The sequence below is a fragment of the Pseudopipra pipra genome, chromosome 19, assembly GCF_036250125.1.
Source record: "Pseudopipra pipra isolate bDixPip1 chromosome 19, bDixPip1.hap1, whole genome shotgun sequence".
In the NCBI taxonomy this organism is placed as follows: Eukaryota; Metazoa; Chordata; class Aves; order Passeriformes; family Pipridae; genus Pseudopipra; species Pseudopipra pipra.
In genome coordinates, this window is record NC_087567.1 from 8977524 (window position 1) to 9000856 (window position 23333).

Sequence of the window (23333 nt, forward strand, 5' to 3'; positions counted from 1 at the left end):
AATCATTCAGGTTGGATGGGACCTCTGGAGATCATCCAGTCCAACCCCCTGCCCAGGCAGGGTCACCTGCAGCAGGTGACACAGGAACGCGCCAGGTGGGTTTGGAATGTCTCCTGAGGCAGAGACTCCACAGCCTCCCTTGTGTTGCAGATAAGCCTCGTGGGGAGCAGCTCTGACCCCCAGCTGCAGCAGGGCCACCGCAAAGCCTTGGACGAGGCTGATGGTTGGACCTGATGATCTTACAAGTGTTTTCCAAGCTCAGTGATTCCATGATTACGTTCTAAGCAGCCAGTGGACCGGCCCAGAGCTGGAGAGCTGTGGGGATAACACAGACACACCCCGCAATGGGTTGCCAGTGTAACAGAGGGACCAGCCTGGCCAGGCACAGAAAGCTGAGGAGGGTGACAACTCAACACGTTTCAGTTGGTTTTATTGTGTTCTCAGAGGGCCAGGCTCCCCCACACCCCATGGCCTCACTGTCAGCAGCCCGTACGTAACATGGACACAGCTGGCACCACAGCACTGCACAGCACAGTCTAAGCAACACCGGCTTCTTGCCCTGTCAGATTTCGTAGGGAAAACACAGTTTCTCTGCGCCACTAAATATGAAGACGAGAAACAGTTTAGATTAGATCTTAGGAGGAAGTTCTTTGCTGTGAGGGTGGTGAGCTGGATGGAGCTCTGAGCAACCTGGTTTAATAGAATGTGTCCCTGATCACGGCAAGGGGGTGGAACGAGATGCTCTTTAAGGTCCCTCCCAACCCAAACCATCCCGTGACTCTATAACTCTATGACACATGTCAGTGCCTCAGGCCGCGCACCCACAGCCCCCACCGGATAAAATGGCGGCGGTGCCGTGAGGGGACACGGGACAGCCTGAGGGGGCCGCGCGCGCGTCACGTGGGTACGCCCCCCTCCCCTCCCTCCCGGCGCGGTGCACGCTGGGAGCGCGGAGGCGGTGGCGCCTGAGGGAGCGCGGCCGCCATTTTGTACCTCCTCGCTCGCTCCGGGGCGGTCGCGCGGGCGCTGCGGTTCTGAGGGAGCGCTCGGCTCTCCTGCTCTGTAGCTCGGGGTCGCTACCACAGCCATGGGACGTAAGAAGAAGAAGCAGCTGAAGCCTTGGTGCTGGTATCCTTGTGTGTGAGACGCGGCGGGTGCGGGGAGCTGGGTGGGGGAGGGGAGCGGCCTGGCGCGGTCACCGTTCGGCCTCGGCCTGCCCCGGGACAGGGCTCCCCCCTCTCCCCACCCCCGTTGCGGTTTGTCTCGGTGCTCGGCGCTGTTCCATCCCAGTGCTGCTCGGGATGGGCCCCGGTCCGTGCCCTTTTTCTCCTCAGGGCCGCTCCTGCCGAGGCCGCGGCCTCACACTCGCTCCCTGAAGCCGGGCCGGGCCCGCGGGGTTGCCGGCGTCGTGGGGAAAAAAGAAAACGATCTTTAGCCCCCGGGGAAAGGATGTTATAAGCGAGAAAATCCTATTCCTAATATACACAGCTATTCAAGGAGGGGAATGTGATTAAAAGAGAGTTTTTGGAAACTTCTTTCTTTTTTTGCCTTTTTTTTTTCTTTTTTTTTTTTTGTGGCCGGGAAGGCTTTCAAATTTGTAATTGCTGCATCACCGTCAGGTGGAATTTCTTAGTGTCCTGAAATACCGGTGGATTTTTCTTCGGTCCCTCCTTCAGAATCTGCTGTCAATTGGGGAGTGGTTACAAATTTACCTTTTCTCTCTCTCAGATGTTTCTGCCCAATCTAGGATTGTTTATTAAAGGAATTTATAAGCTCCTCTGAGATATTTTGCTATTTTATGTTGGAAGGTTTCTGTTTTAGATGTTAATGTATTTCACGTTTTGGCGGAAGCAAGAGACACTTTGTGTTAACAGTGTTAACATTGTGTTAATAACGAATTGCAAACGTGTATTTGTCTTGCCGAGGAAGATGTGTGTGGAGTGTTTGCTGAAATCCCAGTGCTGACCTGCAGGAAGGAAATGCAGTTTTGCCTCTTCGGTTACGTAGATATCCAGAAGGTTCCTTGTTTAAAATACTTTTGTTTAAAAGCAGAGAATTCTTTAATGACTGCAGCAAATTATGCAGTGTCAGAAGAATTGATAGCTGGGTAGGAAAGGAATTTTTAAGTAAGACCTTTGTTCTCTTTTATGTTTGTTAGTTACCGGTACTTGTTACTAAAGAGACACTTTGAGTCTTTATCCTGGCTTCCGTTTTTCTGATTTCCAGTCTGTTTCTCCTTTAATGCTTTTGCAACTTCATTTTAATCCACACCCTTGAAGAGAAAGAGCGAGTCCACTTAAAAAGAAGTAGGACTTGAAAACCACGCGACAAAGGACATGGAATCAAATTATTCTTATTGCACACAGTTTTATACCTGTCTGATGAGGGAAATACTGGATCACATGAGGGTGGTGATTTCAGACATACATGAAATATTTGTTACTCTTTGAATGCTTAGAGATGCTTCCTGTGTCTTTTGCTTCAGCAAAAATCACCCTGGTGCTAATTACCTTGATTTTGTCTAGGAGGTCACTTTCAGGGTTAAATGTTTCCTTGACAGTCTTCTACAGGTATTGTAATAGGGATTTTGACGATGAAAAAATCCTTATACAGCATCAGAAAGCAAAGCACTTTAAATGCCATATATGTCATAAGAAACTCTATACAGGACCTGGTTTAGCTATACATTGCATGCAGGTAAGGAGTGTTAGATTTACATGGGCTTTTTCTAAGAGTATCTAAAATTTGAATGAATAATGACCTTAAAAAGATGGCGTTTGGGGCTTCCAGGGTCTTAAAGACTGATGCAAAAAAGGCAGCAATGGCCTGTTTCCAGCACAGGAGTCCTGCTGTGTCAGCAGTCAGATGGACACTGTGCAGCAGAGATCTCTGCCCTCAGTTCTGGAGGAGGAGTGAAGGAATTGTGTTGTCTTGTTGTTCTAAGACAAGTCTGTAAAGTGGTTTTAGAGCTAATAGTAGTTACCAGAGATTAGGAAGCACAATCAAGGATATGCTTGGCCAGAGAGATTATTCCCATTAAGAATGTTCCTTTTTTATCTTGAAACTGGCTGAAGAACACAGAGAATTGAACCTGAATTGTGGTCAGCAGCATTTGTTTGGTTTTCTTTTTCTTTAGGTACATAAGGAAACAATAGATGCTGTTCCAAATGCTATTCCCGGAAGAACAGACATTGAACTGGAAATCTATGGGATGGAGGGCATTCCAGAAAAAGATATGGAGGAACGGAGGAGGTTACTTGAACAAAAAACTCAGGGTAAGGTGTAGTGTGGCTGGTTAAGTGTTATTTCCCTGCTCTGGTCCTTGCTCAGCTGTGGACACAGTGAGGGTTGGCTTTAACACGTTCTCTAATGGCAGCTCCAGATTGGAATTTTACTGGTTTTTGTTCCAACCAGAACACCCCAGACAAAGTTAATTTCAGAGAATGTAATTTGCATTCTGTCTGACCATCCACTGTCCTGTCTGCAGAGAGCCAGAAAAAGAAACAACAGGATGACTCTGATGAGTATGAAGATGACGAATCTGCGGCTTCGACTTCATTTCAACCCCAGCAGGTTCAGCCACAGCAGGGGTACATTCCCCCAATGGCACAGCCTGGTCTGCCTCCTGTGCCAGGTGCTCCAGGGATGCCTCCAGGTGAGAGGGTGTGAAAAGCTGGGTAGAAATTACACAAATTGCTGCTGGTGTGCTGAGTAATAATCTGCCCTTTTAACACTGGGGCTGGGAGGTCACGAAATAGTTCTGTGAGGTGCAGATAAGCAGTTTCTTCATTTTGTTCCCCCATTCTGTGTCCTTCCCCTGCATGTCTTCCTTCATGGAGTAGATTAAAATACTTACAGCTGGTATGTAGATTGAAGGCATGTGGTGGTAAGACAGCTTAGTGCTTCGAAGAGATGTCTGCCAGAGATGTTTGTTTGTGGGGTTTTGGAAACAGGGCAGAAAGGCTGCTGTGTATGTAGAGACTGCTCACACAGAACAGGCAGTTTATACACAGGCCACAAATATGGTGAGGAAAAAATTTTGCTCAGTGAGTGAAAAATGGTCTCTTCTCCTTGCAATAAGGTGTGTTCTTTGGAGGCCACTAAGAAAATTTAGAGTCTTGCAGGACTGAGAGCAACAAATCCAAGTCAGATTTGCAGGTGTTTTATATTGTGTTGTTTGTAAGCAACGTTATTTCAAAAGCAACCTTTTAGAGCTTCCTGTAAAGCAGTTATCCAGTCCACATTTATTAGGTGCCATTTGCTAGCAACTGTATATTGTCAGAGTTGCTGAAAATGTATTTTTCTTTTAAGGTATTCCGCCATTAATGGCAGGTGTTCCACCTATGATGCCTGGAATGCCTCCAGTTATGCCTGGAATGCCACCTGGGTGAGTAGCAAGGAAGACTTGATATTACATATAAATACTGTGCATTTCAAACTGTCACAGAAGAAGTAAAGCTAATTAAAAAAATGTGTTTAGGAAATTGTAAACTCTGTGACCTAAATATTAAGACTAACTAGATAACTGGATGGCTGTAAACCAACATGTAAAATATGGCCAAGCTGTGAGTTTATGTGTAAAGTATGTTGCCTTTCTTTTAACTTCATTAAATAGTAGTATATTAATTTAAAGTTTTGCTGTGTTGGTTTAGAGCCTTCTGTGAGCCACTTCCCTTGTGCACTGCACATATGTTGTGCATCTGCTTATCAGTCATCAACCTTACAGGAAAAAGATACTGGATAGTTTATATTTTTCTTGTATTTTGGGCAAAAGGTGTTGGTTTTTTATGCTTGTTTGGGGTTGACACCGTACCCTGTCACAATGTGTTTTGAAAATTCACAGTTAGATTTTTGATTTTGTCATAAATTTTCACAGATTACATCAACAGAGAAAATACATGCAGTCATTTTGTGGTGGAAACATGTAAGCATCTCATTAATGTAATTCTAGGTACATTCATTATGCCATTTTATGTCATGTTTTTGATAAGCTTGAAATTGTCTTACTGAAAACCTCTGAATATTGCCTGAGAATTTGGGGGAAATGTCTAGTTAGGTTTTGTTGTTGTATAATATGTTTTTATGCTTTATCTAAATATTACAAAACTATGTGTGACATGTGCTCTACATAATATTAACAAAATAGACCCTTAGGGGTCTCTTGAACTAGAGTAGAGCTCCATGTGCTCAGTCCTTTACACTGCAGAACATACTGCAGGAACTCAGTTTTTAAGTTTTAAAGTTCACTGAGGTGGAAGGTTGTTGTCTTTTGGGACATAAATATTGATTTAACAATCTTTGAATTTAAAAATCATGTCATAGTCAAATGTGGTGTGGATGCTCATCATGACTTTAGCTTTTCTGAGTGGAAACTAAACAGAATTTAATCAGGTTTTCTGGTGCTTAGTCCTGACTAAACTCCTTGTTAATGTCAGGTGACTGTTACATCACCCAGTAAAAACACAACTGGATTTGCCAAACCTTCCCTGCATTTCCATTGGGGAGCAGAGGTTGCACTATCTTTTTACCCATTTTAATCTAAAGTTTTACTTACTTAACATATTGTCTTGTGTCTAAAAATGAGGAAAGAGGAATTAGGACACAGAAAGCAGCTTTGTTTTTAGTTTGACAATATTTCTAGCACTGTCTCTGCAATTCCTCAGGAAGTTCCCTTTCTGGGGGCAGCAGGCAGGGAGCATCCAGCACTTTTTTGTGTCTAATGTGTGTGTCAGGGCTGACTTTGCTTCCTCTGACCATCACCCCAAAAAGGGGTAATGGTGCTATGTTTGCAGCCATTCCTGTTCCTGCACTGGGTGTTCCCTTTAGCAGTGGCAGAGGAGTTGGGAATAGAACTCAGGCTTTGCAGAATGAGTGCTCACCTCCTCATGGTGATTTATTTTGATCCTGAAACACCAGTGGTGAAGGTGTCTTGACTCTGTCATACAAACAAACTGCTTCTTAGTGGGGTTTTGGGGTGTTGCTGCACGTCCATTTGTCTTGCTCACTAAAGTAATGAGTGTTCCCTTATTTTGTTTCCCTTATCTGGCTTCGAGCATCTGCAAAAAATTAAGCAAATTAAAGCTACACTTGGTTTGTTCCCTGTAAAGCAATCACACACATTCATCTAGGGAAAAGCCCTTTTTAATATGGAGAAAAATATATTATAATGAGAACTTGTCATATTAAAAAAAAATCCACTTTATCATTAGTATGTGGATTATTTACTGTAATTGAAACTCCAGCAGCTTTCTTACCCTCTGCTTTTATCAATATTTTGTGGATAGTTGCACACATTTGGGTTCTCTGCCATTCACTTGTGTTGTCAGAGGAGTAGCAGCAGATGTACAGTGGTTGAAGGGTGATTTGAACTGGCTGTTTTCCTACATTCAGACTTCCTGAGTGTTCTTGGAACACTTTGCTGCAATTGGTAGCCTGAAATACATTTCAAGAGGGACACCAGTTCTGGAAATTTCATAATAGTGGAAGTGAAATCTTAAGAAATTAAAGTTCAAATTTTCTTGGGGTTTTGGGTGTTGAGTTTCTTGGTTTTTTTTTTCTTGTGGAGTCAGCTGGTTTTGAATTGCCTCTGTTGGGAGCTTCTTGGAATTATTTATCATGATTTTTTTGTCTAATACAGGTATGTGCCAATTGTCTTAACAGTTTATCGCGAGTGTTCATACCAGTATTCATTTTCTGTTTAATAGGATGATGCCAATGGGTGGAATGATGCCTCCTGGGCCAGGAATCCCACCTCTTATGCCTGGTATGCCACCAGGTAGGTCAGGGTTGTCGAACTCGTACTATGGTGAGAGTTATATTTATTTATTTTCACTAAGATATAGGATTTATATAAGTGCCACCACCTTGATGTGGTTTGATTGCCACAGAAGTCACTCTTGTGCAGAGGTGGTTGATTTATGGCTTTTTATTATAAATAATTATTTGAGTTTTACTCTGTTGTTAAAGTGAAAAATAGAATATAGTTTTCTTATTGCTTATCCTCTGGCTGTTGTGTTGCCTCATCCCTTTTTTTTAATGTCTGTGGCTGCAGCTGGAAAATAGTAATGATTGAAAATGTGGAATGTGAGAAATAATGCTGGTGATTTACCCAACTAATGAGCCTTCTGTTTGAAGAAACTTAACTGCAATTTTGGTCTCTTACCGTAGCTGGAAGAGATGTCTCTTGAGCTTGTGCAGCTCTCGAGCAGCCTGAAGTTCTCAGGGTGTTCCACCTGAGCAGCAGCTGTGTGGTAATGAGCTGAGATTTGCTGGTTTGCTTGATGGAACCCCTGGGAGCTGTTAAATTCCCACCTGACCCTCTCCCAGAGCCCCATGCACGCCAAATGCAGGTTTGGGGATGACAGACTACAAAAAGTCACTGTGCTGAAGCCCCCCAGCAGCACTGACGGTGTTTGTCACAGTCCTGGTGCTGCTCATAAGGGCTGAGGCTCTTTGATTTTGTACCAGTCTCATCCACACTCGTGGCAGGGTAGGCACAGTGTGTTGGAAACAGTTACTGCATTAATTGCATTGGTTTAATGAGAGCATAAATTTCATTATGGAAGCTTTAGTAAAAAAGTGACTTATTTCAGTACTGCTCTGAAGGGTTGGAGGTTACTGCCTGTGTTACTGCTCGGTGATTGCTGATGTTACCCTGTGTCATGTTTTGTTTTACTGTTGCCTCAGAAATACATCTTCCTTGTGGGAGATGTTCTGAGGAACACTGAACAGAATTCTCTAAAGGAATACCCTTTCCCCCTGGAGCCTGATCCGTTGGCAATGCTTTGTGGTTGCAGGTATGCCTCCCCCCGTGGGGCCGCGGCCTGGCATGCCCCCAATGACACAAGCCCAGCCTGTCACAGCTCCAGGCATCCTTAACCGGCCTCCAGCTCCTGCTGCAACAGCACCCACCCCACAGCCTCCAGTCACTAAACCACTCTTCCCAAGTGCGGGGCAGGTAAGGGATCCCAGAGCCTGGAATAGCTGCTGTTATATCCATCAAATTGCCAGTGTCAGCAGTGGCTGTTTATTACTGAGGAGGCCCCAGAAATGACTGGTTTCTTGCTTGGGTTGATTTTGAAGTTTAATTCAGGGTAGTGCTTGAGTGAATTGTAAGAGATTCTTTGTCTTGCAACAGCTGTGAAACCAAACAATTCTGTAAGCATGTGGGCAAGAGAGGAGTAGGCAAAACACTTCTTTGTTTAATGCCTTTAGTTTGTTGTTTATAAAGGTGCTCTGGGTGGGTGAAGGGATGTGTTAGTCAGCCACAGGACTCTGATTGCACAGAACTCTACCTGAGATTTACAGATTACGAGTCTTGGCATGACTTGTTCTCAGCTATTCTCGTAATGGGCTCTCTGCCAATTGAGAGACTGATTTATTCTGTCATCTTGTTAAACTGCTTAAACATTGCCTGAGTTAGGAGGTCCTTTACTTCAGAAAGTTTAGGAGTAAGTTAGGGTAGTAAAAAATTCATTTGAATGTGTTGGGGAGGGAAGTGGGGATTGATTGTGGCTTGTGACCTCTTCCCTTTGAATGCACTTGTGTGTAAGTCCTGAAGTCTTTACTTGCTTTCAAGTATGTTTTAGAAATCTTCTTAGTGTATTATTTGCATTTTGGACTTCTGCAGGGAAGTACTTGTTTACAAAAGCCCAGTCCTTTAATAAGAAAGGGTTTAGCATAAGAAATCCTTTCATGTGGATACTTTCCACCCATTTGTTTGGAGACTTTTCACTGTTTCCTTTCTTTTATGCTACAGATGGGGACACCTGTCACAAGCTCAAGTGCAGCTTCCTCCAATTCAGAAAGTCTGTCAGCGTCTTCTAACGCTCTGTTTCCTAGCACAGCACAAGTACGCAGGAAGTCACAGTTCAAAACAAATTGCTTTGCAACTTAACCCTTTGGACCGTTCTGTGAAATCTAAAATTGACTAAACATCTTCAGATCACTTCTGTTACCTTCCTGATTATGTTTAGCTGGTAAAACCGCAGAGTCCTTGATTGGGAGTTGTATCTTACTAGAAATAAGCTTGTCAAAGTGCCCGATTTTTTTTTTTAGTGTGAAAGAATGTTACATCCTGGTTCTAAAGGGTTAAAAAAGCATGAAAGCAGTTAAATGCATTTTAGTGGGCAGTGGTTAGCTTGATGCATGGTTAAGGCTTTTTAGTTTATGTTGTTTAATCACAATGTGTAGGGAATTTTTCGTTTGCATTATGTGCAAAATGTTAGATTTTTTTTTTGTTTTGATTGGGAAGTTCAGATAACTGTAAATACACAGTGACTAGAAACAAAAGCATTCTCTCATAACTGAGGCTTGCTTTGGAGATTGCTATGTCTTCTGAGACAGCTTTGTAAAGCAGACATTTGCAGGGTTTTTTAAAGAAAAAAGTAGGAAAGGTGGATTGCTGGAATCTGTAGTGAACCTCGTATCTGCTTCCGCTGATTCTTCATTCTCAAATGAGATTAAAGTTCTGTAGATAGACATAGTAACAATGCTTCAGTGTTTTTATGCAGAGAACACTTCAAAGCCCTGACACAATAGAGCTTTCTTAAATATTGGATTAAAATATTACTTAGCTACTAAATTTTAATGAAAACTAACAGTTTGAGCTGTACTCTGAACTAATGGTCGCTAAAGTATGTTAATTAGTGAGAGAACAATGAATTTATACTTAGAGCTCTTTACAAAACAGTGGTTCAGGAAAGATTCAGACATCTACCAAATTCAGTATTTCAGATAAAGGTTTTGATAGTGGGGTTTTGGTTTTTTTTTTGTTTGTTCCTTCTGTCTAGTTGTGGCTTTTGACCTGCAAATTTTAGACTTTCCAGTGTGTGTGTGTATATGTGTATATCCTGGGTTTTATTTTGTTTTGTTTTCAGTTGCTCTAGTATGCAATAAGGCTGAACTTTACTTTTGTCAAGCTTGTTATAATTATGTATCTCACTGGAAGGTTTCAGAGCTCTAAGAGACATCATTATTTAAGTTTGCTCATGCTTTGAGACACAAATATTGACCTGTCCCTGTGTTCCACAGGCTGCAGCAGCTGTGCCAGGGCCAGTTGGTACTGATTTCAAACCTTTGAATTCTACACCTGCAACGACAACAGAGCCCCCAAAACCTACATTCCCTGCTTACACACAGTCCACAGCCTCAACCACTAGCACCACCAACAGTACTGCAGCTAAACCAGCCACATCTATAACAAGTAAGCCTGCTACCCTCACCACAACCAGTGCAACCAGTAAGTTGATCCATCCAGATGAGGATATATCACTGGTAAGTTAAAATGTTTTCATTGTCTCACTGAAAAATGCAATTTGTGCTGGTATGGCTGATTAAATGGAATTTCTTCTGCGCTCTGTGTTATGTGTATTTTAATAATGGTGAGAGTGCAAACTGTGCAGAATTAATGTAACTGAGATGACTGGCATATGGCAGTGCTCTTGCTGCAGTTCTGTGCCTTAGCTTTGTTGGTGATGGGAAATCACTCAACCCAGAATGTAATTTGGACTTTTCCTGCAATGTGACTTAAGCTTGAAGTTTAATACATACAGGTAGTGTAGAACAAGAGACTGAACAGTTTGAAGTGGTTTTGGTGCTGCTACAGCAGTCAGAAAATGGAATTTATGGATAAAACAAATGAACCTTAATTTCAGGTCAGGTATCTTTAGATTTGCTTTCAGCTTTTTTGTCTCAGCTTAAGAGAAAAAGGCTTTGTTGAGCTGGGGAGGGGCAGAATTTGTGTTGTGTGCAAAACGCTCCGTTGGCTGATATTAATGCAGTAACTGCAGGAAAGGGGAAAATCCAGGTGCTCCTGTGTAATGTTACTGGTAGTCTCTGAATTTGTAAGGTGGTTAAAAATAGTTTAATACTTGTACTCTCTTTACTTTGCTTTTGGAGAGTTTTAACACACTCTGTTGTGGTTGTGTGTTCTGGTTTTAGGAAGAGCGAAGGGCTCAGTTGCCCAAGTACCAGCGCAATCTTCCTCGGCCAGGACAGGCTGCCCTGGGTAATCCACCAGTTGGACCAATTGGAGGTATGATGCCACCACAGCCAGGAATTCCTCCACAGCAACAAGGAATGAGACCTCCCATGCCACCTCATGGTAATCACAAGTTTCCCAGCTTTCTTTGTCTTTGCTATAAACCTTTTTAAAACTTTGAAGTGGCCTATTCTGGCAGGGAGGGGTGAAGCTTTTCACAAAAGGCAACTTCTCGTTATTTAAAAAAAATAAAAAAAATTATTCTTTGCATCTTAAATGTTCTGTTTATAGGTCAGTATGGTGCTCATCACCAGGGCATGCCAGGATATCTTCCTGGGGCCATGCCTCCATACGGTCAGGGACCTCCGATGGTGCCCCCGTACCAAAGTGGACCTCCTCGACCTCCCATGGGAATGAGACCCCCCGTAATGTCGCAAGGTGGCCGCTACTGACGCTCCTACTCACGCTCTAATAGGTTTGGAGATTAAACCTTTTCTCATCTTGTGCTGTTAATATAGCAGAGCTTCCGTCAATTAAGGCTTCATTGTGACTTTAAAAATATAAGTACCTTCCCAGATGCAAGGAGCTATTGGACATTCTTATTTTACATGGGAAAAATTATTTGGAATAATAACAGGAACTTTTCCTGATGTTGCAATTTATACTGTATGGCTTCTTTTTCATGTTTCATCTAGGTTTTTAGAAGTGAAGTATAGTAAATATGGTTCGTTAAATTGTGAAGGCGCTGGAATTACATGAACATACCACCTTAAAGGCAAGTTCTGTGATGTTACGTTGCTCTTTGTGAAATGATGCCTTCACAGCACTTCAAGTGCTGTTGGACTTCATGTCCCCAACATAGTTTGGTGAGGGCTGTAACTACTCCCAACTACTTGTACATTAAAGTCTGAACTTGTAACAATATTTAATGTATTTAGAGTTCCTCCTGTTTCAGGGTTTAAGTAAACTGACCCGCTGAGGTCATGTGACTTTTCTGTACTGTTATAAACTTCATTGTAATAAAAGAGGAGAAAAATTTATATGCCTTTTTATTCGTGACCAGCTGTGGACAACTGCCTGAAAGGTTTGTACAGATGCATGCTGTGGTAGCCATTGGTGTAATGAACACAGTTATAGGTGCTGTTTTGATAAAATCTGAATTCCTTGTTCTAAAAAGTCACTCCTCTAGCTGTACATCTGAGTAGACAAAGACCTGTACACTTATTAACAGACTCCTCAAAACTGAGGCTGCAGGAGGCACATCCTAACTCTGGTTGTAACTTCTCTTAATGGATATGTTTCTTTATTTGTGCTTTCTTGTCCTCAATAAATTTTAACTGATTTCTAGTCCTGGCACTTACTTGTAGGATGTGAAAGTGCTCTAAGACACATCCTCGTGCCAGGTGTGTCCTGTTAGTTCACTCTTCAGCTGACCCCTCTCAATGTGCAAGTGCAGAGGAATTGCAGGAGTCTTTCAGGTTCATCTTTCTAGAAGCTCAGGTGCATGTCACATGGGTGAGTGACTCCCAGTTGATGTATTGAAGTTGACCTGCAAAAGAGAAATAGTAGCTTGACCTTATTAGTGTGTGAAAGAGGCAGAGCAGGCAAGAGGAATGTGTTATACTCTGTATTTTTAAGTGTTCAGAATTTCATGAACTGTCTGTAACCATCTGTTGTGTGATGAGATGTTGACTGAGCTTCTTTCTTGAGCCATTCAGTGAAAGTGTCTGGAGTAAGAGACTTTTTTATCAGAGAGGCTTTTCCCTATGAATTAGTCATTTATCTGTTTATAAGAGCAGAGTCATAAATTCCTGTCAAGATTGTAGTTCTCTGAGTATCTGACATCACTGTGTTGCTGTGCTATATTCCTGCTGAAAGTGAGAATGTAGAGAGAGACTTTTTGGAGGGGAGGGCAGTGAGAGCTTCTCTGGCCTCTTTATCACAGGAGGAAACAAAATGAGTGGTGAATTTTTTCATTTGCAGGTCAACTTTAAATACATGTTCCAGCCTCAAGCCTTATCTGTGCAATTTAATTGATGGGGATAGCTCTTCTTTTAGGGTAGGTTAGAAAGACTGTCAGCATTTTTGTCACTGTTCCACAGATGTTTTTGTAGATGGAGTTTTTTTTAATTATATTACTGAGCATTATGGCTCTGTTTCTTGCAAGTCTTGGGGTTTTTTAGCTGTACCTAAGTACTTCCTGTGGCTTTGTACTGTCTCTTAAAAGTGCAAAAATACAGTACAGCTAAAGCACTACATGGTCTCAGCTTCTGACCTGGGGTCACAGAATGTCTCCTAAAAGCACAAGAGCATCCAGTGCAGTCTAATTACAGCTGAATGGCCTTATTTTAACCATTAAGAATTGCCAGGCACTTTCTCTGAAGTGTTTAGCAGTTGTAAGACCATAACTCCAAGCCTCTGTTGAGAAGCAGTCCTCTCTGATCACTGGTATCTGCTGATCACCTGTCAGATGTGCAGTATTTGGCTTGCAAATGTGCTGAGTGGGCCTTGATGTCAGATCTTTTGTTAGCTCTTCATCTTGCTTTACACGTAAGTCTAACAGATAAAACTGTTTTGCTGAGGCAATGCTTTTATACTCTGGTTTTCTTCTGTTTACCTAATAAGGGTAATTACACAACAATGGAGAGATTATTACAATGTCTTATTTTTATCCATTTTGTAATACTACACATAAAATTCGTACTTTATAAAGTGATCTTAACTACTGCTTGTAAAACTGTAGAACTTCTTGCTTTTTCTGGAGATCATATTGCTGCTGTAAGGATGCTTTGCCCTCCTGCCCCAGTCAAGTAAATCCCTTCTTCGTTCGGTGTCTTTCCATAACTTTCTGTATGTTGTTTTCAGACCCCTCCTCCTCCTGGGATCAAACCTTACTGCATGTACTGTTAACTCAGCATATTCTGCAAGTTGTATTAATTAAGAATTTCCCTCTTTTAAAACAGTGAATGTCTCATTGTTCTTGTAATGGTACCATTTGGTAGCTAATACTGCATAGACTTAAAGCTTGGATGCATTTTGAGATTGAGCTTTCCTTAGTTGTAATGTTGTGATAATCCCTCAAGTAAGTACTGCCACATATCTTTCATTGGTACTCACATAGAAGCAGGTGAACAATTTTTTCCATGATTTTCACGTGGATACTCCCTTTCCTGCTCCTGTCATTCCTGTGCTATAAGAGCTGTGATGTGGCTGCCTTTAGTTACTCTTGTCTCTCGTGTGACTCCTCTGTAAACAGGCAGGTATTTCAGTGCCTGTGTTGTCTGCTGGTCCCTGCCCTCATTTCTTTGGATACTGCTTCTTAATGTTCAGAGAGTTGGATTTATGGTGCATTTACCCAAAAAGAGTTCCGAAAACTTAGTAGTGGCTTGTGTCAAGACTTGGTTTACAGTACCAAGTGTAACCAACAGCACTGTGCCAGCAAAATCCCACGTGTAACACAGCCATGGGAACAGGCTTCTGCTGGAGTTCATCTCTCCCTGGAAAGAGATGACAGAAGCCTTTATGATCCCAGAAAAGCATCTCTTGTGCTGCTGCAGGACTCTGCTGCTGTAATTACTTAGGCAGAAGCTTTGTTTTTCAGTCGTTGCCTAAATACGCCACGGCAGATCTTACAGTAAAGTTAACACTTGCAAGGGCATTTTGACCAGTCTTGGAACTGCAGTGTAATGCAAGTGTTGAATATAAAAAAATAACACTACAAGAAAATCTCAGACAGAGGTGGGAAAATGTTTAGCAAAAAATATGCCAGAATTTATGGCATTTAGGACTTGTTTGAAAGGTTCTAAATTATTTTATGCATGGTCTCATAATATTGTTATGAGCAGCTGACCTTTAGGGCAAAAGGGATGAGACTGGCATGAAAGAACCTTGAAAAAGCCTGGGCTAGTTTTTCAGAAGACTTGATGTGACTCTTTCATGCTGCCTTTAGAATGGCTTCCTGCCTTTGGCAAACCAGTAAAATACTGACCATTTAGCTGGCTTATGTGGACTACAAATTTCTTCTGAAACTTCTGGATTTTTTTTTTTTTCCACAGATGAGATTTTAGGTGGTGATAATAAATTTGAGGCTGGGCTGAATATGTAATAACAGTGGATAACAATTCCTCACTCTGTGCATGCAAAGGAGAATATAAACAAGCTTCTAGAAACACATTCAGCTGCATCTGCCTGCTGTGGTTTCTGCCATTGGTTTAATGTGTGGAGCTCTTGAACAGCACTTACACAGAACTGTGTAACTTATTAAAACCTGGATAAAATTGAAGGGGATCTATAACCCACAGTTATTTTATAGGAATCAAAGAATTCTGCATACAAGATAAAAAAATAAAATACCAAGATTACATTAGTTGTAGGAACAGCAAGAAGGGCATGACCTTCAGTTAAATTGAGACTGATACACCAGTCCATGAGCTGGGGCTGCAATTTAAAATGGGAACTGATGGCACTTAATAGTAAATGTCTTAATAATTGTACTGGTCTAGTTTCTACATAAACACAAAGACAAGGGTGAACATTTCCAGTGGCTGATGGAATCTTTACTTTTCATGAACTAGTACAGTAAGTACTATCAGTTATGGGAAAAATGCCCCAAGAGAACTGACTGACGTTCCATTGATCAAGATACAAAGCAAAACAAACTGTCCAATTCAGAAATAGCTACCAAGTTCAGAAAATACTGTTTGGTCCTAACCAAAGAGGTGCTATTGCAGTAATTTTCTTTTGTTTGCTTGATCACTGGAATTTTGTTAACTTTTGAATGCATGTCTTTCACTTAATTGGGTCATGTTTTTTCTAAAATTTAAATTTTTCTTCTTCCTATAGCCCTGCCATAGGACAGGCTGAGGCAGAGTCTCAGTGTTGCCCTGTTCAGTCTGAGGCAAGTGGGATTTATTTTATTCATTCTGGGGGCTTTCACAGCTTTATGGCTGTTGGATATTTATGTCCCCAAACTTGCAGCAAGTTTGGTGAAGGCCCCTAAATTTATTTTAATTTAGGTTTTTTATTCTCTTTTGGTAGATGGGCTCTATATTAATATTTATCTTTTTATTATCGTTGTGATTTTAAGAGTCTTAGGGGGAGGGAGGCTGTTTAAGATGTTTGGGTACCTTTTCTCTTGGAATGCATTTCCTTTGAGGCTGCTCAGGGGTCCTTCAGCCACACTGCCCCTCCCCACCTTTCCCTGCATTGCATTTGTGCTGTATTTGTTTGGGGTTTGGTAGTGTTGACTTTGTGTAGTCTCTGAATTAGTGGCATGTAAATACCAAGTACTAATGTTTCCTCCTCTGGGGAGATGTATCTGTTGAAGTGCTTAAAATAGGTTTTGCCCAGCAGGTGACATTTATAGGCACCAAATTGTGTAGCCCAAATTCCAGAACAGTTTCTTTGCAGAAGGTTGAGATGTTAATCCTGCTGCATACGTGAGCTGCACCTCAGCAAATATTAATGTAGAGCCCTGGGAGGAGCCTGAGGTTTGATCCAAGTTGGTAACACAGAATAGAAGAGTGAGAAATGGAAGCTGCAGATTTCTCTTCTGGAGTTTCTGGAAGAACCTTTTCCTCAACCTCTCCAATACACCAAACTCAACAGTGTTTTGACTGTTGCAACAATAGTGAAAGTCACAGCAGTTTTCTTGAAACTTTGTGGAATTCTGTTGCATATTCAAAATTTGCTTAGTTATGTTTATTTGAAGTTCCTTCTCTCACACAGTGACTAGCAAAAAATTGTACCCTTTGTGAAGGAAAAGCTGCTCACTCTGGTGCAGATACATTGAAGCTTGAGGTTGCTTAAAGACAACTTCAGCTTCAGAAGAGCAGGTTTTGTCCAAGGAGATCTTGCAGCCTATCAGCAATGAAATGGAAAATAAATGTAGGAGTCTAGTTTTACAATTTTTTTTCAGGTTTTCAAAATCTATGGTAGTTTTTGATGAGCATACAGTCTGTCTCATTTCTTCAAGATTTTGCTAAATAATGGCCCCCAGTGGGATTTTCAGTAATTTGAATTCAAGGACAGAGTTGTAATTCTTAACTTAGAAGAGTGATTGCACATTCCTGTTGTGCCCTTCTTTGCTTGTACTCTGCCCTTTGCATTTTTCCTGGAGAAGGCCCCTCCAAGTCACCCAGTCTGGAAAATTGTCCTCTGACTGTTCCAAAATAGTTACTGAGCATGGCCTTGCTTTTCTAATTCTCATTGTGGTGCTCTCCCAGTAACAGTGAAGATGAGAACAACTCTTCAGCTAGGATTTGTTTCACTTTCTTAGTTTACAGGAGCATTTGGTTTATTCTTATTTCCCTACAATGTCCAAGGAAACTGTTTAACCCAAAATAATAGTGTGGGTTGTACTTCTTACTTTAAGTCTGAATCTTGTGGAGACTCAAAGTGAAAAATAGGCAAATTTCAAATGCCTGATCCTGAACTTTTTTTCCCAGTTTCCATTTAAGACTGATCCAGCACTAGGTGGACTTTATCCAGCTCCTCATGTTCAGCCTGTCATCAAGCCCACAAAGCTAAAATTCAGATACATGTGCTGTCTTGTGTCCAGTGAGGTACCCACTTAGATCCACACTGGGGTTATGCCTTATAAATTGATACCCTGGTGAGAGCTGAAAGTTTCCCAGTTCAGGGAGATTGCTTTTATCTGGTTTTGTTGAAGTTATTTTTTTCCCCATGAACATGTCAAATCAGTTCTCCAAAATGCAGTTCCTGTTTTCACTGTGTCATTGTTTAACCTCTGTATACTAATCCTTCAGAGCAAATGAACCATTTCTTTGTGTTTTGGCATGTTTTGTGAGCAAAATATAACATTTTTTCAGCACCACGTTGCTGTGGGATTTTTTTCCTTAAAGGTGCTTTTAAGCAATTCCAGGAAGTTTAATTTCACACTACCTGCTTTTGAATGATGCATTTGACATTAAGACAGTTCTCTGGGGCGTTACTGTATGAATTAAAGGTTTTCTGACTGGATTTTCCTGCTCCACTGCAAACAGTGCTTGTGGTTTCTGGTGGGTAGTTCACCCCCTTCACTTCCCCTGGGCATTCCTGTCCTTTCTGTAAGTCACTGAAGGACTGGATGGGACAGGTCCTGTTTCTTCCCTCTTTGGGAGTTGGTAGCATTGGCAGATGGCATTGGAGTTATTCTGATGTTGCCACAGACTGATGTTTGTCCTTAAATTGGCAGCAATAATGACTTTCCTTTGCTTTGTGTTTTGTCCTTAAGTGACATGTGCAAGTGCTGCTATCCTTGTAGTCCCCAGGATGGCATAAAGTGCTTTTTGCTGGGAGTATCTCCTCAGCTGTTAGACCAGCTGGCCTCTCATCTCTTTGAAATGACTCCTAAAAGTCTCATCTGGTGTAAATGGTTCATGTCTTGCTCTTTTTGTGACGTTTCCTTAGTGATATTTTCCTCCCTGCCTCCTCGTGTGGATCTAAGGGGGATAGTTAAAATAACTTGTAGTCTTTATTTTGAGGGATGAAGTGTGTTCCTCCTTGCATTCCAGTATTGCAGCAGCTTGTGTATCACGAAGTTGTACATCTCACTGTTTGTGAATTTTCTAATTATGGCAATATTTTAGTGACTTTTATAGATATTAACAGAGGTAGGTCTCGGAGTTCAGGGGTTTTTTAAGCTTAAGTAGAAGTACATGACTTTTACTCAAGGGGCAGGAGTTACTGATACTCTGCTAAACTGGGTAAATTTGCACCCGTGTTAAACAAGAGAAGTGAATGGGAGATGTGGTAAATAAAGTACACACCACACATGAGGGACTCCAAAAAAATCTGTGCTTGCCATCAAAATACTCAGAGCAGTGAAACAGTACCTGGGTTCTATAGGAATGCAGTGACTCCCACATTGTCTGCAGTAGCTGGGCTGGGGAGGTTGTTCAGAGTAAGGGAAGTTTTGGGGCAGCTGTTGAAGGGATCAGGATGAATTCAGGTGATTCTACAGTGTAATGTGATAACATTCTTTTGGAGGTCCTGAGGAACACGTGGGGTTTCCTTGCACACTGTGAGCAGCAGCTCTGGGCAACCTTGGTTGGCAGAGCCCACATTCCCAGGAAGGCTGGGCTGGAGGAAATGCAGTTTTGCTTTAATCTTGTGCCCGTGTGTCTGAGGGAGCTGGGCACTGGAGCCTCAGCCATGTCCTGTCCTGACTGCAGGATCCAGGGGGTTATCCTTGGGATTTGTTCTGGGCATCCTGGGAGGCAGTTCTGACTGACCCTGGTGTGAATAGCTGGAGGGTTGGTATTTATATACCTGGTCCCTGCTGTGAGTAGTGAGGCACTGGCACCTTCTGAACAAGCTTTCAGGAACCTCTGACATTCTTAGGGGCTTGTTTGCAGTGGGGACAGTCAGCAACATGGCTGTTTTAGTGGCAGGGAATTTAACTTCTCCAGAAATACAGTCTTGAACTTAAGGTTTTTTAAGAAAACAGAATTTTAATGCCAGTATCATCTTGACTGAAAGTGAGAAAGTACAAACTTTGAGAGCTTGAAAGCTTAAAAATTCTCTTGTTGGCAGCTAAACAAGGTCTAACTGCCTTAGAAGGGATTCAAGCTTCTGATATCTCAAATTTTTTTCCTTGAATTTTGTCTAAATCTTTACCATATTCCCAGGTGCTATTCAGAAGGGGGTGGGGGTGCTGTGTAGAATTTCAACTGCTCCTGCCCTTAGTAGCCAATATGAGTAGCTGTTTTTCGGTGACAGTAATTTTGAATTACCAGAAATTAGTGCAATACAACCAGGGGAAGCTATTTCACTGTCTCCCAACTTAAAAAATTACATAAAGCTTTGAGTTCAGGGTATCATGCAGAGCTTTTTTTCTTTCTCTTTTTTCATTGAGTTACTTGCACTGAATTCTTTAGCTTCTTTCTCATAAATCTAAGTGGAAAAAAATACATTTTGCTCTTTCATTTGTAAAGTCCAGAATAAGAAAACACACTTTATGAGACTTAAATGAAGGAACCTGGCAATGTAAGTATTGTAATTTCCTTTATGTTTGTGGTAGGCAATAGGATGACCTTGTTAAATTTATGGGTTATGTATGAAAAAATATCAGAAGAGTAAGGGCAAATTGAAAATGATTTTATAATTGCCTTTACTTCATATGCTTTTCTTAAGCAACAAATTGCAATAATTGAAGTTTGGCAGCTTTTTCTTTTTTTTTTTTTTTAAATAAAAAACTAAATTATGGGTTAAACACCTTGGTTTAATACAATTTGTGTTTCTGTTAACTAGCAGCAGAATTTCAGCATTTGCTACTTACTGGTAGAGAAGAAAAATTCCACAGCACTGCCAGTACAGGTTAGTTTAATCTGTAAGTACCTGATGTTCCTATTTGAATTAATTTGTTCAAATGATACCACTTAAATACATGAGGGGAATTTTGGTCTCTGAACTGTGATTGTTATCTACTACTGATTTCAGTAGTGAGTGAACATCTAGATTTTTTTTTTTGGAAGATCTGTAATGGATTTAACTGTGCTTGTGGGCAGGTAATAAATACCTGCAAGCACCTTTAAGGAAAATTTAATACAGAACCTTAACAAATACCCTTTGATGTTACTGGAAAGTTTTGAAATCACTTCAGTAACATGCCTTTATCGATGAGGCTGTTTTTTATCAGCAAACCAACAGGATCCTGTGTTTGTTGTGTTGGGGATTAAGCATTTCTGTTTGTAAACTCCATAGCAGTAATGTAATCCTTGGATTTTCTTTAGCTATTACTAATTACCATTTCCTACCAACAGATTTTTACTTTGCTAGGCCTGTGAGCCAGGAGCTTGTTCTTCTCTGCTTTTTTTAATCATTATTTTTGTTAGTCCATTGCAGCACTTCAGAGGCTACCTACAAATGTGGTTTTGTCCAGCTGTTTTATCTTACTCCAGAGTTACTGCTGTGCCTCTATTTTACTTCTGCCCTATCCCATATTCTCAGATATTCTGGCATTTTATTTTTATTTTATAGAATATTTTACACCTTAAAACAGGAGAGGTTCTTTGTGATGGGATAGAAGATGCACCTTTCTCCAGAATGGCTGCATCCATCTATTTTTACTTAGACTTTATGTATCTCCTTTCTACATATCAGCACAGGAGATAAAAGCTTTTTCTGTGCTGTAGCACCAAGCATAGATCCACAGCTGGATGGGCTGTAGATCTGTGCTTTAATTCACTTTTTAAGGCCATGTTATCACACTCTGAGGGACTTTTGACATTGTAGGTGGATAATTCCATAGACAGTAGGTACTGGGAGGGTCAGAGTAAAGTGGGAGCTGAACAGACACTTCAGTTGTGCAGCTCATCTGGAGGGGCTGGAGTGAGTCTATGAGTGTCTTGCCACTTGCAGTGGTACTGTTTATTTTAGAATTCTGGAATCTTACACAGTGCTGCAGAATTCAGACCACCACACACACTTTCAAGGGGATTGTGTCTTCCCAGGCTCACAGGAGTTACACTTGCAGCCCATCTCTGGCATCTTCTTTACACCAGTTCTCAGTACTTCACACTAAACTGCTTTGTCTGCAAAACTAATGTTGGTTGCACAGATGCTTCTCCCTAGCAGGAAAAAAAAGGGAAGTCCTATATAGTGAAATTTCTAACTTAGCTTTACCTGTATTTGCTTCACCTTGGTGGCAGGTGTGTGTGAGCAGTAGGGATCCCTTGCTGTGAGGCCATTCTGGTAACAGGGTGTATCCACGTTTCTTGTAACCTCTGTGGGTGACCCCAGTTCATACTGCAACACTGAGTACTGAGCTGGGCTGAGGAACTGATGGCTCTTGGCTGCTCAGGTACCTCATGAAGTCCTGGTTTTCACAGTGGTTGGGTGCCACCTGCACTGCTGGTACCCCAGCCTGGCAGTCCCTGGGGATAACTAAGGGGTACAGTGTGTTCCAGACTGTCTTAACCAAAACCAAGTGCATCTGTCCAGGGTAGGTCCTGCTAGACCTCTGGTGGAACATCATCTCTGGGATGTCCAGTCTCAAGTGGTTCAGCACTCTTCTTCCCCAGTTCTGGTACAGTATATGTGGAAGAGGTTGGCATTTCCCACTATTTCCTTAGACTTCTTGCTGACTCCCAATTGCTCCTTCAGGGTTTCTGGACACTGTGCAGTGAACCCAAACTGAGCAAACTCCAAGCTGGTTTTAGTACCTTCATAGAGCACGTGAGTGAGTTGTCCCCTCTCAGTAGCAGTACAGCCACAGAAATGAATGTGTTGTGAAGGTTTTTTCTGTCACTTGATACTGCTTTCGTGTAAGTGGTGTGAAAGGGCTGGGATTACTGATCTTTTTCAAAAGACAGGTGGTGGCAAAATACTGATGTTGAATTTAATTGGACAAAGTGAGAGACTGGTAAGTATGTGCATCACTTTAATGCATGCAAATAGTAACATAACTAGCTTAATTTTATAGCATTCAGTTTACAAAGAAGATTCAAAGAAAACATGGAGCAAACATTTGCATCCACTGGGAACCTTGTATGAACTGTGTGCTTCAGCAATGGATCATTGCACATATCTGTAATGTGTAACCACTTTGTAACAGTGTCTGATTAAAAGAAGTGAACCACTGTTTCTGTGTGGTATTTTTTCTCTTGCAAACCTATGTAAGTTATTGCAAAAAATGTTATCGTGTGAATAACCAGGTTTTTAAATGTGTGTAAGCTGCAAAGACTCACTTATGTGAGTGTTATCTTAAAACAAAATGGAGATAAGCAAGAGAATCCTGACTTCTTAACTGTAACTTCCTTTGCTGTTGATTTGCTGTCTTGCTGAGCAGACTTTACAAGGAATTTGACTACTGAAGTTGGAAGAGTTGGGAGAATGTGGAGGAAAAGTTTGCAACAGCGTTTTTTTCATAACGGCTGGTGGAGCAGGTGTGCTGTGAGATGCTCTGTTCTAAACCCTTTCCTAGCAAAACCCTGGAGAGATGAGGCAGCTTGAAATGTGTGTGTCCTTGTACCTCGTGTACGGGATGAGAATGGATTGCTGGGCTGGGCTGGTTTGGGCTCATTTAGCTACCACTCTACTCACAGATTAATTTCTAAGAGAGTGTTAAAAGGAAGATCAATCCATATTTTAATGCTGCCTGGAACAATTGATGGGGGATGTGTGACGAGCACTGAGTAGAGGAGCCTTCAGGGAAGATGCTGCTCTGCACAAGCTCTTTTTGTCCTCTGGCCCTTTTGGCTCCAGGGAAATCTGAGGGAGCATTTGGAAGATGGGAACTGCTTTGTCCTAAAAGCTGGCTAGAGCAAGGGGGGTGGTGTGTGGCTGGTTAAAGCCCTCCCAGTGAGAATGTGACTGGGAAGGAGGGGTCTGTGCCTGCTGCCCTGGGAGC

The 23333-nt window shown here is 41.7% G+C and overlaps 1 protein-coding gene across 16 annotated transcripts; it reads left to right on the top strand.

Annotated features, from left to right (window-relative positions):
* The first annotated feature begins 871 nt into the window (after window positions 1-871).
* ZNF207 (zinc finger protein 207) lies at window positions 872-22565 on the top strand. 16 transcript variants are annotated; one of them, XR_010435349.1, is made up of 14 exons: window positions 946-1128; window positions 2571-2697; window positions 3137-3275; window positions 3488-3655; window positions 4312-4387; window positions 4877-4924; window positions 6705-6805; window positions 7797-7957; window positions 8759-8851; window positions 10033-10275; window positions 10942-11104; window positions 11273-11756; window positions 15824-15878; window positions 20234-22565. XR_010435349.1 is itself a non-coding variant. In XM_064676400.1 (13 exons), the coding sequence occupies exons 1-12, from the start codon at window positions 1088-1090 to the stop codon at window positions 11431-11433; spliced, it is 1521 nt and encodes a 506-aa protein (XP_064532470.1). In that variant the 5' UTR covers window positions 946-1087; the 3' UTR covers window positions 11434-11456; window positions 11677-12021. The 16 variants fall into 16 exon arrangements, 11 of the variants coding, with proteins under 11 accessions (XP_064532476.1, XP_064532470.1, XP_064532468.1 ...); XR_010435350.1 differs by having other exon boundaries at window positions 20237-22565; XR_010435351.1 differs by having other exon boundaries at window positions 11273-11456; window positions 11677-11756; window positions 15824-22565.
* Window positions 22566-23333: the final 768 nt, after the last annotated feature.